This window comes from Dryas octopetala, chromosome 5 (assembly GCF_963921425.1).
Source record: "Dryas octopetala chromosome 5, drDryOcto1.1, whole genome shotgun sequence".
NCBI lineage: Eukaryota > Viridiplantae > Streptophyta > Magnoliopsida > Rosales > Rosaceae > Dryas > Dryas octopetala.
This window is the reverse complement of record NC_141370.1, coordinates 8749281-8768546: the sequence shown is the minus strand read 5'-3', so window position 1 is coordinate 8768546 and position 19266 is coordinate 8749281. Positions and strand designations below refer to the sequence as shown.

The window sequence follows — 19266 nt, the reverse complement described above, 5'->3', positions numbered from 1 at the left end:
TTGAAACACACGCACATGATGGAAAGATATTTGATTCGTATAATAAGAGATTGCGGCGGCTAACTATTACCCCAAATCTCGCCACCAATCACTCCTAGACATCATATAAAATAACATATTCAACAAAATTAAAAATAGCAAATAATAATCAAAGAATATTTATGAAATTGAAGAGGTAGAGAATAATAAAGCAACCAGACAAACCTCTCACCCCATTTGCTGCGCTAGATATTTCTTCTTCGTTTCAGATAAGATAATAATAATCACATTCAGAAGCCATGAAAAAGACACAAAATACGTACGCTTCGATTCTATGTGTCGCATATAATAGATTACAGACATAAGAAAAAATAAAGACAACGAGTGTAATAAAATTTTAGTATAGCAACTTTCCTTGGCCAAAAAAAAAAAAACCAATTAACACCGGATTTCAACATAATCAAACAACTGCATTTTACTATATTGGAGACGCAAATTGATAATTAAGGACCAAGATAGCTGTTCGTATATGGATGTATGAAAATAAAAGTAAAAATGAGAAGGAAAAAAAAAATAAGAAGCTATAATTATTTACATATGATTAAAGAAAAGTGTTTAATTATGATGGTGGTGATGGTTAATCTGGAGGACACACACAGAGCTAGAAAAGATTCTGTCACATGCATCGATCAAGATTCCTATACCTTGAAAGTGTGTATGAATATTTCTGAGTTGGGTTTGTGAAAGCCTAATCAGAAGAGCAAATCCATGACTCCACCATACCTTCACTTCTGGCAGTCACATTCTCCTGCCCCTTATTGCCATTGGTGACCGGCCGGTCCAAGTTGCTGTAGTTGCCATTGACGGACCTGAGAAGACCTTGATGATCCTCAACATTGTTGGTGTCGTTCTTGTTGTCCCAGTTGATGGTTGTCGTCGGAGCAGGATTGTGGTCGCGCCTTCCGTCCGAGGAGGAGGATAGGATGTTGGGGAGCACATTGAGGCCATGATGGGTCAAGCCAAACTGATCTTGATCAATAAGAACACTAGTACTACCCATTTTGAGAAGTGGGTCATTTGGCTGATGAGCATCCAGAGAGCTAGAGCTGCTGCCTTGAGGCTTGGAGCCAAGAATATTGGGTTGTGATGAATTGGGTAATTGGTATTTGTTAGGTTGCTGGGTTTGGAAGAGGGATTGGAAATTCAGAACCGAGTTTTGCATGTTCATATTGAGAAGGTTCTGATTCTGGTTCTGGTTATTAGGCTGCTTCATTAGGCCGCCTATATCCGAGTAGTTAATGGAGGATGAATTAGAAGCAAGATTAGTTGATGAATGATCAACTAATGGGAGTTTGTGAGCAAAGGGTCTCAAAAGGTAAGGAGGAGGAGGTGAAGGGTCCAAATTCAAAGGGCCGGATGAAGATCTGAGAGCTGTAGAGGGTGATGAGTGGCCAAAGAGATCTAATCTGCTTCTTGGGAAAGGAGAAGAGGGGAATGGGGGTGCAGGGATACCTGTGAATTCTTGAACCATGGCTCGGAAATTTGTGGTGTCTGTGGTCAGCACTGTAGTTGGTGCACGCCTCGAAGCTCGAGACCTCTTCTTAGGATTCCGGCCACCACCCACGTTGTTGTTGTTGTTGTTGTTGTGGTTGTTGTTGGTTTGGTCGTTTGGAGCTGAAGTAGTAATGTTTTCTTGTGGGATCTGGATGGAGGCGAAACTGGACGCGGCGGCGGTGGCGGCGCCGCCTCTGCTTTGTTGTGGTAATTGACTGGGATTGGTCAAAAAGGGTTGGCTTTGGTTTAGGCCGCTGAGATCGGCGGAATTCGGGTCGGATCTTAAGGTTTTGGACCACACCATATCCAGATTGAGAAGTGGATTTGGATTTGGGTTTGAGGATATGGGATTGAAGATGTTTGACAAAGGGTCTAACATGGAAGAAGAGTGGTGGGTTTGGTGGTGGTGGTGGTGGTGGTGGTGATGTGGCGGTGGGTTGGTCATGGGACCAAGATGGCTCGACGGGTGGTGATTCAGCAAGGCGGAGATCGATTCGGCGCGTGAGTCGTACTCCTCATCGCCACCGCTCGAGGATTGCATACTTCCACTGTTGCCAGAATCCATGAGAGAGAGAGAGAGAGAGAGAGAGAGAGAGAGAGAGAGAGAGAGGGAGAGAGCAGAAAATGGAAAGACGTGAAGGGAGACAAAGATATGGAGGAGTCGAGAAATATTTGGATACTAAATATGAAAACCCATTTAAGACGAAGCTACCAAACAAGGCATATGAGGAGAGAGAAAGGTGAGATAGAGAGAGAGAGAGAGAGTGATGAGGTGGGTTCAGAAAGTACCAGGCATGAGTTAAGAGCTCTGATCTGCTTCTGCTTTGTCTTTGAGCAAAAGGGTATGGGTAAAGAAGAGAATAATCGACCCACGGATCATATATATATGAAATTGATGGTTGCAGAAAAAGACTGTTAAAAATGAAAGCTATAGCTCCAAAACACACTCACTGTCTCTCTCTCTCTCTGCTAGCTGCTGGTTTTTCTTTTTTACTATATTTGGGTGCCAAAGGGTGAATTAGGGTTTCAAATGGTTGCTGAATGCTGAGAGAGACACAGAGAAAAGAAATTTTTTTAAAAAGAGAGAGAGAGTGTAAAAGGGGCTGTTCTCTCTAGCCTTTTCTTCTCTAAAAGAGAAGCTGCTTCTCCTCCTTGAGGTTCCACTCAAAAAATCAGGGTGGGGTAGCGAGTAGCCATGCGTGTTTGTGTGTGTGAGAGAGACAGAGAGAGGCTAAACTGGTCAAAGTAAGTGAAAGTTGTGGTTTTCATTTGCAGTGTGAAAGGAAGAAAAAGGATATGAGGTTTAGGCTGTTTAGCCGTTTAGGAAGAGGTTAAATTAAAATATAATAATAATTAGTTAAAATTAATTAATTAATTCAGTGAATGAAATATTTTAATTTTTTTTTGGAATAATAATGAGGTGGGCAAGCAACCAAATCTGGGAAAATGGTTGTTGAATGGTATATAAAAGGTTAGAGAACCACCTTCACCACCGTTACTTTTATAAGCCTTCCCATAAAAAAACCAAAACCAAGTAAAAATGAAAAACAAAAGCATATAAATTATTATTAGGATTAAATACAAAAATGGTCCACGAATTTTACAGTAAATCTCAATTTGGTCGACTATCTATAAAAAGTGTCAATTTGGTCCGCGAACTTTATAAGTTGTATCAAAGTTTTTGTACTGTTTTGGTACAACTTGAAAAGTTTGTGGACTAAATTGATATTTTTTATAATTAGTGGATTAAATTAAAGCTCATTGTAAAATTTGTGGACCATTTTTATATTTAATCCTTATTATTATTATTATTCAACATGTCTTTTTTTGGCCGGGGGTTAATATTCTACATGTCAAATCCTTTTTTTCTCTAGAAAACAGTTAAAAGCAAAAAAAGAAAGAAAGAAAAATCCTTTTCTTTATGTTTAAAAAATTGTCTCAGGGTTAGGTTTAAATGTTTAATTATGCAATTTATGCTACGGATAGTATTATAATTTATAACTGCCTTGTTTTTTTTATTTACTTTTTGTATACTTAAGATATGAATAAATATTTTTCGTACCCTGCAGAGAGCTTTGACTAAGTCAGCTACGTGCAGCTACTTAATTGATATAAAAATATCAGAATCTGGGGTTATTATTGAAGAACCTCAGAGAATCTTTCACAGTCTTCCTATCTCTGCAGACAATGTAGAAGGAAAATCATGATATTTCTCCTGTTATCAAATACTTTACCAGTTTACCTGATAGTTTTTTCCCACTACTTTTCTACTCTTCCAAACAACCTTCTTCTTCCCACTTTCTATTTTCTTTAATGGAAAATAACTGTTTGGAAGAATGAATTAAGAAGAAAGACATCTTTATAATCTTTGTTTGGATAGATCAGTTCAACAACAACTTGGTTCGCTGCAACCATCAAAACTAAAAAAGAACCAACATTATATATTAAACCCCATATTTATCCCATCCTTTTGAACATTGAATACAATATTTAATCACACAACTTAATTAGGTTGTAGTCTTGTAGACAAATAGACGTCATTCTCATTCGTTGATATATATTACATTTTTTTCTTGATATACTATATTATATTATATTATATATTTAGGCAAACATATATATAACTTTTTGCAAAACTAGTGTGCCCCTACAAAATAAAACCCTAACCTAAAAACCCCATTTTCACGTCTCCTCTTCAAACTCGACACATGATGTACTTCCGAGTGCATGCTTTTAACCCTCGTTGACCATTTTGATCCTACTCACTAAATCTTACCTAGCATAAATCTTTTACACGTCTAGATAGTACTTATGGACCATATTGTAATTAATTAGAACTCCTATTTATACTAGCTCAATAAATTATGTTGTTCATTATTTATTTTATAGGACAAAAACTTACCTATTATAGAATGGATGCACATACCACATTTATACATTATATACGTACGTGACTATAGCACATAACCAATAAATATGAGATACAAATTGTATACCACCGGTGTAGGTCATTGTAAGTTTATCTCCTCTAATATAACCCGCATAAGTACTGGATCCACAAAGAGGTGAGTTTATGGTCCAAATATCACATGGTTGGGAGTGTTTTTGTAAAAATTACTTATTTTATAACCTGAAAAAATACTTCTAGTTAGTTTGTTCGAACTCTAGTGTATAGAATGTGTCTCATTTCAAAATGTTATAGTTTTTTTGTTTTATGCTATTAGAACAGATTTACATATGCGTGATAGCTTTTTTGCTTCATGGTATTATATCATATTACATGATCTAAAAAAAAGAGTACATATGAATATATGATCATGGGGTTTTTTTATCAGCTTAGGATATGCATCCACGTGGCGTTCATTAGTCTCAAATCAGTTACCTAATTTATGTCTTATTTAAGTTACTTGGAGGTGTGAAACTGCTTTTGTTTTGTTTTTAACTGTATGTGGGCGCCATCTCCGCCAACTACAAAGATTAAGTAAGATCGAAAATTTGAAGTTGATGGGACCTCCATCATTTTCAATTAACCTTACCTCACACACACAAGGATGCAATGCATCACAACACAAATCTTATGATTGATTTCCACCTTCGGATTGATCATTGATGGGATCTTCGTTGATGCCTCACATGTGCATTATTTCGGAGCCCTAAAACGCACCGTTTTCATAAGTTGTGCTGTAGACTCGATCACATGTGCATTATTTCGGAGCCCTAAAGAGCACTACTTCTGCCTGGCTGATCTGATGGACAGCAGAGGCACGGAGGTAGGATGAAAGTGGGCTGAGCTGGCTGGACTAGAATATTTTTGCTGGACTGTGAGCTGGTTGGGCTTCCAAATATAATTTTGAAAATTTTGTGGATGCTGGGTCGGCTATGGCCCCCAATCCTCCCAAGTAATTGGGTAATTTTATTAAAGAGTTAATTTAAGTTCAATATCTCAAGTTTGCTTCAAATTTCAATTTAGTACCTCATGTTTAAAATCTTGTAATGTCATACCTTATCTTACTAATTTGTTGCAATGTCATACTCCTGTCAGTATGACTGTTAAGATATTTGTTAAATGCTAATATGACACTCTCACAATGTTGACTGGATGCCACGTGGTTTAACAATATGACACGTCATGCCAAATGGCATAAAAAATAATTTAAAATCTAAAAATTGAAAGAAAAAAATTAATAATTACTTGCCATGTTTCTATATTTTTAATTATTTTTATGCCACATAACCTATTATCAGACCATATGACATCCAGTCATCATTGTGAGAATGTCATGTATGTGCCACATCAGCATTTAAAAGATTTCTTAATAGCCATACTGACGAAAGTTTGACATTGCAACAAATTGAAAAGATGAGGTATGATATTTGCATGATTTTAAACATGAATTACTGAGCTGAAATTAACCCTTTATTAAATAACCCATTTTAATATACAATAAACTATTTTTACCTTTTTCTCCCAAAACTTACTTTTATAACCCTTTTACCTGTGAAATGTCGAATTTACCATCACAATAAAAAGTCCGACCTTATGTAGACCGTGCATTCCACAACGCATTAGACCAGAAATTCGACCATCTTCTTCTCCTCTTTTGGAAACCGCGCATTCCACAACTGCACTAGAAAATTGACTAGTTGCTTCTCCTCTTCCGGCGACGATCATACGGTGATAATGGCCGTAGCTGATCAGAAAATGAAGAAGAAAATAAAGGTTGAAGAAGACGAGGAAGAGCAAGAAGTTGTTGTTCAAGTTCAAAGGGGTTATGGGTTTTCGAATCTGGACGACAATCTTTTGTCATGGCAAAACAGCCCACCACCACCATCCTCCACCTCCCCCACTGACCTCTCATCTTTGTCTTTCTTTATCTATCTCTCTCTCTCTCTCTCTATCTCTCTCTTTCTCTCTCTCTCTCTCTCTCTCTCTCTCTCTCTCATTCCCTCCCGATCCACTTAGAGAAAACACCCATATTTAGAAAAACAAAGTTTTTTTTTTTTTAAATTTGGGTTGGGAGAGAAAGGGAGAGAGATAGAGAGAGGAGATGATGGGTTGCTGGTCGGTGAGGGAGGTAGGGCTGGCAAGCGAGGAGGGGAGCATTTGGATTGTTGCTTTCGGTGGCATTCGTTGTCTCCATGGCTGCTTTACATATGATATATATGGGGTATTTTGATCTGAAAAAATGTAAAAGGGTTAGAAATGTAAGTTTTAAGGGGTGAGGGTCAAAAAGTTTATTGTATATTAAAAGGGGTTATTTAATAAAATTACCCCAAGTAATTCAACATACCATGTTATAATTAAGCTACAGTTTTACCATGAGCATTCGAACGCCCGTTATTACTGTTAGTCAATTACAAGTATATTTGATTGTATCTGAACAATAGTAATTTTCATTCTTCAAGATTTTTTTCTTCTTTGAACTTTTGTATAGTACTTTTGTGAAGTTTTTGCGTGGAGCATTTGAACACTCAATAAAGAAGCTTAAGAAATGAATCAATTTGTTTTATTTTTTAGCGTCCCTCTTATTTTATCCTTGTATTTACTAATTTGTTCTTAAAAAAAGGACCCTTATATCATATCATATTAGATATTGATGCAGGACAAATAACAGAATGGTTCATGCAACAACTTGACCGCCAGAAGGCCAAGAAAAGGAACAAGCCTCAGCCCGGCCCAGTGTCAGAAATGGGCCTGTGATATGCCTATTTTGGCCAAATTCTTTCGTTTAGGGCTTCAAATAAACAATTTAGTGTTTTGAATAAATTTTCTAAATTGCACTTTATTTCCATTTTTATTTTTCGTTTTGAATTTCGAACGTCTAGGGTTCTGAACGTATTTAAGTAACTTTTTTTCTGTTTGTATTATTCATTATTATCATTTTAATCAGAAAACCTTGAGATTTCTCTCTTTTCTCTGGTGGACTCCAGATTTTTTTTTAGGGTTAACGCTAGTTTTCCCTATTTGCGTGTTACGTTGCGTCAAATATTGTTGAAGTTTATAACAAGAGCGAGATTTGGCTTTATAATAACAAAGATAGAAGTGATTCTAATTAAAAATTATATAATGAGAAAAAGCATAATTGTCCCATTGATTGTGACGATTAGGCTGATGAATATTACAGGTTATCTTTCTTAGCTTGTTGAGTTTTTATATATGTAAATATATAGAGTGGGAATGTTTCCTTTTATCACTGCCCCAAAATATTCCTCAAATCAGAATTTCTTCAATACCACTCAGTAGCATATTTTCTTTTGTCTTCTCTTTTTTCCCTTTAATTCTTTTGGTGGTTTCCTCTCTGGTGTTATTCCATTCCAACCATCTAGAATCCAAACAGGCCAAAAGATGGATACGAATAGAAGTTGAATTAGCTGTACATCATTGATGAGAAAAGTTATACAATAAAATTTATTGATGAGAAAAATTGGTCAATAAAATCACCACATTTTGTTATTCATTAGATTAATTATTTTCCCTGAAATTATGGCTGGGAGTGCCCTTTCTGTGGCGCAATATGATATTTGACATATTTTCATATTGGCATTGGCTTAGCTACTAGTCCAACCAATAAATTGCAAAATTGGGGAAACTAGCTAATGACCATCTGCAACCAAAAGAATAGCAAATAACCGATTTAAGGAATTTACGGTTTGGTAACTCTTGTTTCTTTTGGGGTATTCTACTGATAGGCCAAGTTTGGAATCCACCATGCTGAATTTTCATCAAGACTCACCTAACCCCAATACCCAAAATTATGTTTTTAATACGATTGGACATCACCCAGCTTCTTTCATTTTTTCTTCTGACTTTTTTGACTTGAGATGCCAATTAACTCTTAAATAACCCTAATTTCTAAGGTGATCTATTATTAGCCGAATAATGCTCGGATCGTGTTTGTAAGGAGTCATTAGTTTTTGCAAATTAATTGCCCATTTTTTTCGGTTTAGAGGAAACAATAATTCTTGTGAATTGGGGTTGACCTAATTGATCGAGGACAAAAGCTCTCTCCCTAGATATTCGGGTTCGAACTCTCCCCCTTCTTTTATAATAAAAAAAAAAAAGAAAAAAAAAAGAGGAAATGATAATTCTTTAAATCAAGAAAAATTACACAATGGGCTACAAAGATTATTAGGTTATATATGTATGTGTTAAATGAAGCACATAAACTTGAGTCATTATAAAAATGTTGTTTTTTTTTTCCTTCTAAAATTTAAGGAAATCTCCAAATTTGGGCCTAAAAAAATTGACCCATTCTAAACTGCATAACCGAACAGAACCCGGTTTTTTTTAGGGAGAGCAAGGTTCATATTTTTCAATACCGAGCTAATCAGTCTGCTTACGTGTATAGGCATATCAGTCCACCATTGCAAGAAAGTAGAAGTGTAAGGATCCTGTCCATATTCTAGTGTCTCCCTTTGAGTCCCACCAGCTACAATGCTGCAAAACAGTGGGCTGTTAGGACCAATTCTCCCTAAAGTAAGAGAAGTTTCTCTATTTCCGTACAGAAACTTTTTCTTCTTAACGCCTTTCACTCTCGATAGTTGGTTGGACTATTTTGCATCTACCCCTTTTTCAGTTGTCAAAAATCAATTGTGGAAAAAGACAGCTAGAAAACTTAACTTCAAGTCTTCAACAACTAAGCCATGGGTGGGCATTGAACATTTGGACTATAATTAAGTCTGATAATTTGAACTTTATTTAAGATCAATATATTTTGGTGTGACATGCTCAGGTGCTCTAATTTGAACTTTATTTAAGATCGATAAAATTTCAGGCCTTCCATAATAATTGAGTAAGAGCGATAGTCATATATGAGTCTCAAAGTGCTTGAATAATGTTGAGAGTGATAGTCATATGTACTAACTAGTAGTTGTAGTGAGAGTGATAGTTGAGACTCATATTATTAAACCAAATTAGATTTGGCCTAATTTTGACTAAGTGTCCGTTAATTTATAACTTCAATATTTATGAAATTTATACAATTATATTTATTTTAATGAGAATTTTAATATGAGTTCAATATTGAATATATTTAGATATTTTTTAATATCCAAATAAAAATTTCTTTATTTTTCTTCATTCTATTAATTTTATTTCCACCAAATTTTCTACAAACATTTAGTGTAAAAAAACATGATATGAATGAGCTATATAGCAAATGTTATGAACTTGCCATTGGGAATGTTTTAGAATTTTTTGCTTTTTCTAATAATTTTTTAAATTAAATTAAATTTTGGTCCTTGATTAATTTGAAAATCAAGTGGGCACTTAATCTGGCCCTAAATCAGGATGCATGGAGGCGGGACCCATGTCATGCTGCCATTGTCAGCCACTTTCCCCGCTTTCTTTCTCCTCTTTCTCCATCACATGGTGGTCCCTACTTGTATTGCTCTCAGCCCATATGGCTTTCGGGTTTGCACTCACATGAGTTTGACACTCAATTAAGGAGAGTGATACTCATATATGGGTTTGGCACTCAATTTTCAGGTCCACTGTGGAAGGCAATGATGTTTTGGAGGTAGGGGATGGTGTGACATTCTTGGATGCTCCAAAGTTCAACCATTAATGGAGGCAATGGTGTTTTGGAGGTAGGGGTTGGGCTTAAGGGATGGCTGGTCTAGGATGTTTGCAAAATAATCAAACCTAACAAGTACAAAAAAATGTTCTTAAGGGTTGATTATGATATTTCATTGGCTTGAGATCAATTCTAAAAAGGGTTTAAAGGGCCATCTACCCATATACATTCATAGATTTTTTAAAATTGATTTATTCTTACTTTTGGATTAAAGCTTTTAGAAATTTGTTATATTATTTGGACCTAATACTACAATGTATAAAACTCTGAGGCAATTACTTCACTTGGCTCTCATCAGGATCGACCTTAGTTAAAATTGATAATCGTTCAACCATAAGAATGAGCAACTCACGAGGCGTAGTACTAATTAATTAGGAATTTCAACAAATAAGGACCAAATTTTTTTTATATATGTATCCATTATCAGACTCTGCCACACTTGCCAGCTTATCAGACTCCGCCATTTGATCACCACCACCTCGGATCACTGTCCTCTGCTGTTTGATCTTAGGGCACTGCAACCACACAAATTTGCTAGACCAAGACACCAAAAAAGGAGATTCCACTTTGAGGCTATGTGGCTTCGAGAGGAGTCTTGTAAAGAGGTTGTCGAAGCGGCTTGGCATACCCGGGACAAAATAAATTTTGGGGGGAAGCTTGCTCATGTCACGGGAAAATTGCAGGACTGGAACTTCACTGTGTTTGGTAAGCTTAACACTGAAATGAAGAAAATTGAGAGAGACATTGAAAGGCTAGACATGCTGCCACACAATGCAAACCTTGCACTTGAGAGGCGGAACTTAGCCTTCAAATTTAATGACCTCCTCCAAATGGAGGAGATTATGTGGAAATAACGGTCACGAGTCACTTGGCTATAGGAAAGAGATCAGAACACATCCTATTTTCACAAGAGAGCAAAACAACGGGCAAAAAGAATCTCATCTCTCAAGTTTTTCATTCTGAAGGGGTAATTTATCACTCTATGGAGGAAATCAAGGGTGCTTTCATTAACTATTATACCAAACTCTTCAGCTCGGAGGGTTGCTATAGGGTTGACGAGGTTGCTAATGCCATTCCGATCAAAGTCACGAGTGGCATGAATCACCGGCTATCACAGCCCTTCACTGGGATTGAGGTGGAGGCGGCGCTAAAACACATGCACCCCTCTAAGGCCCCGGGGCCTAATGGGATGCCAGCCTTGTTCTATCAAAAATTTTGGGACATAGTTGGTCAGGATATTACTAAGCTTTGCCTTGCAGTCTTCAATGATGGTAAAAGTGTCGCTAAAGTAAACCATACCCTTATCACCATGGTCCCTAAGAAACAAAACCCCGGGACCGTGTTGGAGTTCAGACTCATTGTGCTCTGCAATGTGATCTACAAGATAATAACTAAAATGATTGTTAATCCTTTGAAGATTGAGCTCCCTGCTATCATATCTGAGCTGCAAACTGCATTTACTCCTGGATGTCACATTATTGATAACACTATGGTTGCTTTCGAACTCATGCACTCTATGAAACGGCAAGGCCCATCTGGCAGCCCTAAGCTTGCTCTGAAACTCGACATGGCTAAGGCCTATGACAGGGTGGAGTGGGAATATTTACGACGGGTGATGAACTCTCTGGGTTTCAATCATCACTTTATCAAGATCATCATGGATTGTGTCACGACAATGTCTTATGCAATCAATGTTAATGGGGACGCTTGTGGCAAGATTGCTCCTCAGCGGGGACTTCGTCAGGGAGACCTTCTTTCACCATATCTATTCTTATTATGTACAGAAGGGTTTTCAAGGTTATTAACTCAAGCTGAGACCTGTAGTGCTATCAGGGGCGTGTCGACATCCAGGAGGGGCCCTTCCATATCTCATTTATTCTTTGCGGATGACAATTAGTTGTTCATTTAGGCCCATCCTGCTGACTGCCAGAACCTCCAAGCTATTCTTGACCTTTACAAAAAGGCTGTGTGCCAAAGAATCAACTACCAGAAATCTGCCCTCACTTTCAATCCCTATGTCAATCCGTCCACAAAACTTGTCATTCAAGGTATGCTCTCGGTTCCCATTGTCCCTTGCCATGAGAGGTACTTGGGATTACCAACTCTTGCAGGAAGAAACAAACGGATTATTTTTCAAGAGGTCAAAGATCGTCAGAGGAGAAATCTATCAGGCTGGAAAGAGAAACTACTTTCTGTTGGGGGGAAGGAAGTGCTCATCAAATCTATTGCACTTGTAATGCCAATGTATGTGATGGGTTGTTTTCGTATCCCTGAGAATGTCTGCACCGAACTGGAAAGCATGATCACCAATTTCTATTGGGGTAAGAGTGGGAATAAGCGATGTTTGCACTGGCTTCGGTGGTCGAAAATGTGCAACCCGAAAATGGAGGGAGGGCTTGGATTCCGTGACCTCCGATCCTTTAACCAAGCCCTTCTCGCAAAACAATGATGGCGCATCCTACAGTCCCCTGAACTGTTGGTGAGCCGTGTCATGAAAGAAAAATACTTCCAAGACTCTAGCCTACTAAATGCCATTCTTGGGCATAGACATTCTTAAGTGTGGAGAAGTCTTTTGTGGGGAAGAGAAGTGTTGGAGACGGGTCTGATTTGGAGAATTAGGGCTGGGCTTGACGTTTCCATATACCACGACCGATGGGTTCCCTTCCCATCGACACTTATGATCTCGTCCCCCATATGCTTGGATGCCAACTGCACTGTCTCAGCATTAAAAACCACCTCTGGAGATTGGAATGTAGATCTAATCAGGAAGTCCTTCTCTCCCTCGGAAGCGCAGGCCATCCTCGGCCTCCCATTTGGACAACTCAATGCTCCTGACAAACAAGTTTGGTTTCATACAAAAAATGGCATTTACTATGTCCGCTCGGGTTATTGAGTGGCTAGAAGCATTCGGAAATCCAGCTTGTAGTCTGACGCTTCTTCTAGCTCCCCCTCTGTGTTATCTCTTCTTTGGAAGAAATTATGGAAGCTTCGCATCCCTCAAAAGATCAAAATTTTCATCTGGAAAGCTCTACATGACATTCTCCCATGTCGAGTCGCTTTGAGCAAACGAAACATTGGACATGATTTCAACTGCATCACGTGCGGGAAGAACTATGAAACTATGGTTCATTCTTTATGGGATTGCTACAAAGCCAAAGACCTTTGGGCTGGTTCTTTTCTGGAAGTTGTTATCCATATTTGGAAGCCTAGGGATTTTACTGATTTATTTATTGCAATATGCCATACGGCTGTTGACTTTGAACTTGAATGGTTCTATGTGGGTGCCTGGCTGCTGTGGCATGATAGAAACTGCATCCTACATGACTCTCCATCCCTATCTGCTGCACAACTACTAACCAAGACAGAGGAGTATATAAACTAGGGCTGGGTCGGGTTGACCGAAAAACCGAGGCCGAGCCCGAAACCGGCCCAACCGATACCGAAAAAAACCGTACCGAAATAAAACCGTACCGGAAGTTCGGTTTGACTACCGAACCGGGAGGTTCGGACTCGGTCACGGTTCCCATATCCTTAAACCGTCGGTAAACCGAACCGAACCGAACCGAATATATTTAACAAATCATTTACATAATTCATTTTTATACATTTCTAATACATTTCTAATACATTTCTAATAAAAAATTTATAATTTTATATAATACATTTCTATAATTTATATAAAACATATATAAATTTATAAACCCCTATAATTTTAATTTATATGTTTTTTAATATATATAAACTAATTAAAAATACCCTAAATCATAATATTAATATATTATACTAAATTAGTGAATGGAGTCAAGGCCCAAAAATGGCCCAAAATGTGGCCCAAAACATGGCCCAACATGTGTTCCGTCTAGGCCCATAACCGAGCCGAGCCGACCGGATTCTTCGGTTGACCGAACATCGGTTTACCGAGTTTTCGATCTCGGTCTCGGTTGCCGTGGAGGCTTACCGGAGGGGTTCGGTTCGGCCTTCGGTTTAGGGGTTTCGGTTCGGTTACCGATCCGAACCCACCCCTAATATAAACAAATTCAGAACGACAAATCTGAAGCCAACTTCTGGACCCGGTAACCAACTTGCCTGTTGGGAGGCCCCTCCCCCTAACACAGTGAAGATCAACGTTGACGCTGTAGTCCCTCTCTCCCACGACTTCCGTGGGGTGGGGGCTATGGCACACAATGACAAGGGTGAGCTTCTTGCTGCCATTGCAATGCCTTTTCACTGTGCTTGGACTACTCAAGTTACGGAGGTGCGAGCTATCCTCGAAGGAATCAAGATGGCCAGGACCTTCGGCTTCTAGCAGTGCATCATCGAATCCGACGCCCAGAATGCAATTAGATGTTTTACACAAATGGAGGGCTTTCCTGCGGCTTGGGTTTTCCTTGACGAGGCCCGTCCTCTCCTGCAAACCTTTTCCTCTATTTCTATCCAGTTTCGTAAAAGATCTTGTAATAGACTGGCACACTTGGTTGCCCAACACTCTGTTAATCTAGATACCTCTGTACTCTGGAAGGAACTTTTTCCTTCTAGGTTACTCTCTGCTCTCATTGTTGAGAGAGATGTTACTGGCCATGAGCCTTAATGCAAGCAGCTATGCTTTTCATCAAAAAAAACAAAAATCTATGCAGCCACATAATTGGATGTAAATTAATTGAAACGATATTAATTGATTTAACATACAAACATCGACTTGTTATCAAAACATAAGTACATACTTCATGTATATATGTATATATCTAGTAACAAACTTATAGAATAATAGAGGATCAGTATATATGCATCATCCATGCTATTCACATTAGTCAAATTAATTAAGGGTTGAAAACCATATAGAGTCATGAGTGCAAACCAAGACATTATGTAATTATCTCCGTAGAGATATAACTTCCATATATCAAAAATTGTCCATGCAACAATTAACCATGGAATCAAAATTGGAATTAATATTTGTTCATAAAGTAACTCATACTCTACATTACAGATTTAACAAGAGCCATTAAATTAATAAAGTACATCCCCGAATCAAAACATTCATATGCAATTGCTTTATTACTATACTTATATATATATATATATATATCCCAATAACGCAATAACAAAGAGTTCCTCAAGAAATCATTCAAATTTTACAAGATTCTTGATCCAAGTAATTAACATAAGACATACAAAAATAAAATAAAAATCTTACAAGTCATATGATCACACACGGCATACATATGTCATGATACTTTTCTTTCTAGATCAAGATTTCAAATTAATTAATATATAACATAAATCAACCAAGACAGATTGATATCGTCATTAGTGGCGTTTATACAATAGCATGCATGCAGATTCATCGCACTATTAATTATGAACCGAGACATGAAAGATACATAAAGCCAAACAGTACCACGACACCCAAATAATATATATATGCCGATCGATATGATATTCAATCAAGGTAAATTAATCATTAAATTCAATAATAGAGAACCATGAGATTCTTAAACCATGCTCTGATACTACATGTAAACTTTATATGCATGTAAACTTTATATTGAGTAAATCATTAGACTCAATCCATAAATCTAAAACCTAGAACTTCATGATAATCATAGTTACTTAAGACGGAAATTCAATTAACAATAAATACATATCTTGATTAATGAGACTCGATGCTTGAATGTGGAATAACGATTGACAATGAATTGTTCTCGAAGCCTGAGAACTGAAATTCGTATTTCTCTCTCTTCTTCTATAAACCAAAGTCAGAAAGTGTATTTTGTGTCTGTAAGTTTAGATAGATTTATCCTACATATTTATAGAGAGAAAAGACCAAATTTCCCATTATAATCTCTTTAATCTCTACTGTCCATCATAGTATATATAGACTAGGAAACTAACCCAAATTCTTTTATTATTATGGCTATATCAATTATAATCCTTATTAGATCGGGATTGTTTTATGGACCACAATTAATAGGGTACTTACTTGTCGGGCAAACAATTAATTCCAACATATGTATTATGATTGAGATGCATGTTTGATAATATATGTAACATGCAACTTGCAGAGATGGAGTTTATGATGATTGAATCTACACAAACAAAGGAAGATTAATTGTGTCATAATATGAGTATTCTGCAAAAGAAAACCAAGATGGGAACCACCATAGAAGCTTAAACCTACATGCTCTAGAAGTCATATCAAAGCAATACTCAATCAACTCCCTTCATATCAGAGAAGAGAGCAGTTGATGGCTAGATCGATATAGGGAAACTGCATTGTTGAAATAAAGAACCTACACAAAGTTTGAAATAAGGAATCTACTTAAAAATTTAAATGCAGAACCTAGCTACACCAAAATTTGAGATAAGAAACTTGAACAAAATATATATTAAATAAAGAACCAACAGAAATTTAAAATAAAAAACCTACACAGAATTTGAAATAAATAAGTACATAAGTTTTGAAATAAAAAACTTACTGTTGATGCAAATTTCCGTAAGACAGATGCAACAACTTAGAGATGGTGACTTGGCTGATCCAAAGTCTTGCTGGATGATGACGTGAGATCTTCCTGTATAAAAAACAAGATCAAAGGAGATGGACCGGTGTGGTACCAGCCAAACACGCTCCGATGATGAAGTCAGTGATGTGTGTTTGGTGATGTTTGAATATAAGTGAGGAAGAACAAGGGATGAACTTGGGAGAATGGGAAGAACAAGGTAAATGTTCTGGATTTATTCTCAGCAAGTTGGGTATGCTCTTTGGGTGAATGGAAATTTTGTGTAAATGTTTTTCTGGTAATAGACAACTAGATAGATGCCTGATTTTGTGCATATGAATTGGTATATATAGGCAAAGGAAATTGTAATGAGTAAGTTACCTGCATGTGGTTGGCTGGTTGAGAAAGATCCACGCGTTCGGACGTGAACAGTGGCATGCACAGCTACCTACCTCCTTTGCATTCAATGCTGCATTGAATGCAAGTATGGAAGGTTCAGGTGAACTGCCTCAATGGTCATGAATGTGAGCTGAGAAGTCTCATTTGTTAGAAGATCTTGTCAGGTGCATTTAAGTATGGCGGTTTGTCCCAACGTGATCTTCTTTGGAATGGCAGCGGGGAGCCGAGCCGACCTGAATGCATGTCCTTATGTGTATACATGAAGTCCATGTGTGATCGGATCAGACATGGAGTTCCTAACCGAGCCGATCCGGTAGGTAGTGATCTCTCCGAGTCGTAGCTGGTTGTCGCTAGAACCCGAAAGGATGTTCCCTCGGCGCCGAACCGGGATGACCATGGAAAGATGAACACTCAATCCTTTGGAAGATGCTCGGTTCGGGTCGGACCGGGCACGAAGGGCTTGCCGTGGTGATCCGATCTGAGCTGACAGAGAAAGTTCCGAGCTGCGTGATGATGTGGAGGTCAAAGTTTGACCACTGAGAAGTCAAACACTGAAGCTGGGTCTGACCGGCCACGTGTCCAGGCGTGATTGGCTGTTGGATCGGTGTAGGTTTATCCACAAACACTTACAGAAGATTAGAAATAAAATAGCCTACTCAAAATTTGAAAGAAGAAACCTGAACAAAATATTGAATAAAGAACCTACACAAATTTTGAACCTACACAAGTTTGTAACGCCAAAGACATAATTAAGACACCTGATAAACATAATTAATAAGGATTTTAAGACATTGTGAAATGCTATATCAATTATAGTAACTACGCCATAGAAAGTGCCTTAATTTCAGACACTAAATGAATCTTCGAATTTATGAAATCGGTCTAACAAATATTTAAAAAATGGCACAATTTGTAAATAATGGGACTCTAATGACTAATTGATATGGTATGTGGCCTACGATTTTAAATCTTGACTTTACCTGTTAAAAAAAATTAATGGTATTAGACTATAAAATATCAATCTAATGGTGTAAAATCCAAATGACCCAAGTTTTAACTCCAATTAATCCCCCTCTCTAAATATTTTTTTGTTTTCTCTTTAATACCTGCTCTAAATATGTTTTGACCAGATCCCAATTAGCAGTTTAATACAAAAGAGTCTCTGGTGCTTTAGGTCAAACCCATATCAAATTCTACAAGTGGTCCTAAATCCTAATGGCTGCATCGCATAAGAAGATGCCCCGAGGCTTGATTTTATTAAAAAAGTGGAGGAATTTGACGGTTGACTTGTCTTTGGGATCTTCCACACATGACCCGAGGCTTTGACACACTGAGACATCACAACTAGCTACATTATTTATTTATTTATTTTTTTTTTTTCACGAGTTAGCTACATTATATTTACTAGGATCATGGGCTTGAGTTATCTTTACTTTTTGTTTTAACTCATGGCCTTTCAAACGAAGGATACCTCATTTTAATTATTATGACACTCATAATGCATTATAATTTAATGATCGATTAAAATCGTCTATTTTTTAAATTTTTATTGCAAATTTATCTATGCAAAAACTTAGAAATAAAAAACCGCATACTACTTATATATCTTAATAGCTTTCAAAATGATCATAATTGTTTATAGAAACTACTATATTAGTCTATTTACTCAATCACAATTATATACGGTTTCGATCATCAAACTACAATGCAGTGTAAATTTCACAAGTCATACCTCATAATGATTAAAATGAGATATACCTCATTTGAAGCGCTTCAATTAATTTGTCTAAAAATTTAAAAACTGCTATGTTTTGGATTCGAAAAATGACGATAATCGAAATGTAAGTCGAGATCTCGTGTCAACCTCCATGTCGACTCACATTTAGATTCGATCACAAGTTTAACATAGCTTAAAATAGGTTAGCTTTTTAATCAACATGTAGAAACAAGTATTTTTCCCTTATTTTCTTTTTCGTAAGAAGAAAAAGTTGAGGAGCAGGGCCGCAGGGCACTTGGCAACCCTTAAAAAAAGGATTCGAACCTTAAATATAGTCCAATTAAACTTCAGGACAAGCCCAAAAGCCCAATTGAAACTGGTGACAGGTTTACTGACATGTGTTTCACTTGCATGGTTACAGATCTTGTATGCTCTTACACTTGTGATACATGCAAACACCCAAATATGTAGTTCTACAGTGCTTGCATCATTTTCACATTGGGGGTGAGAGAGAGAGAGAGAGAGAGAGAGAGAGAGAGAGAGA

The 19266-nt window shown here is 37.3% G+C and overlaps 1 protein-coding gene across 1 annotated transcript; it reads right to left on the bottom strand.

The window, feature by feature from the left end:
• Positions 1-436: 436 nt before the first annotated feature.
• On the bottom strand, positions 437-2617 carry LOC147284018 (VQ motif-containing protein). Its single transcript, XM_086244238.1, has one exon. The coding sequence runs from the start codon at positions 2096-2098 to the stop codon at positions 728-730; it is 1371 nt and encodes a 456-aa protein (XP_086100364.1). The 5' UTR covers positions 2099-2617; the 3' UTR covers positions 437-727.
• Between the last annotated feature and the right edge of the window lie 16649 nt (positions 2618-19266).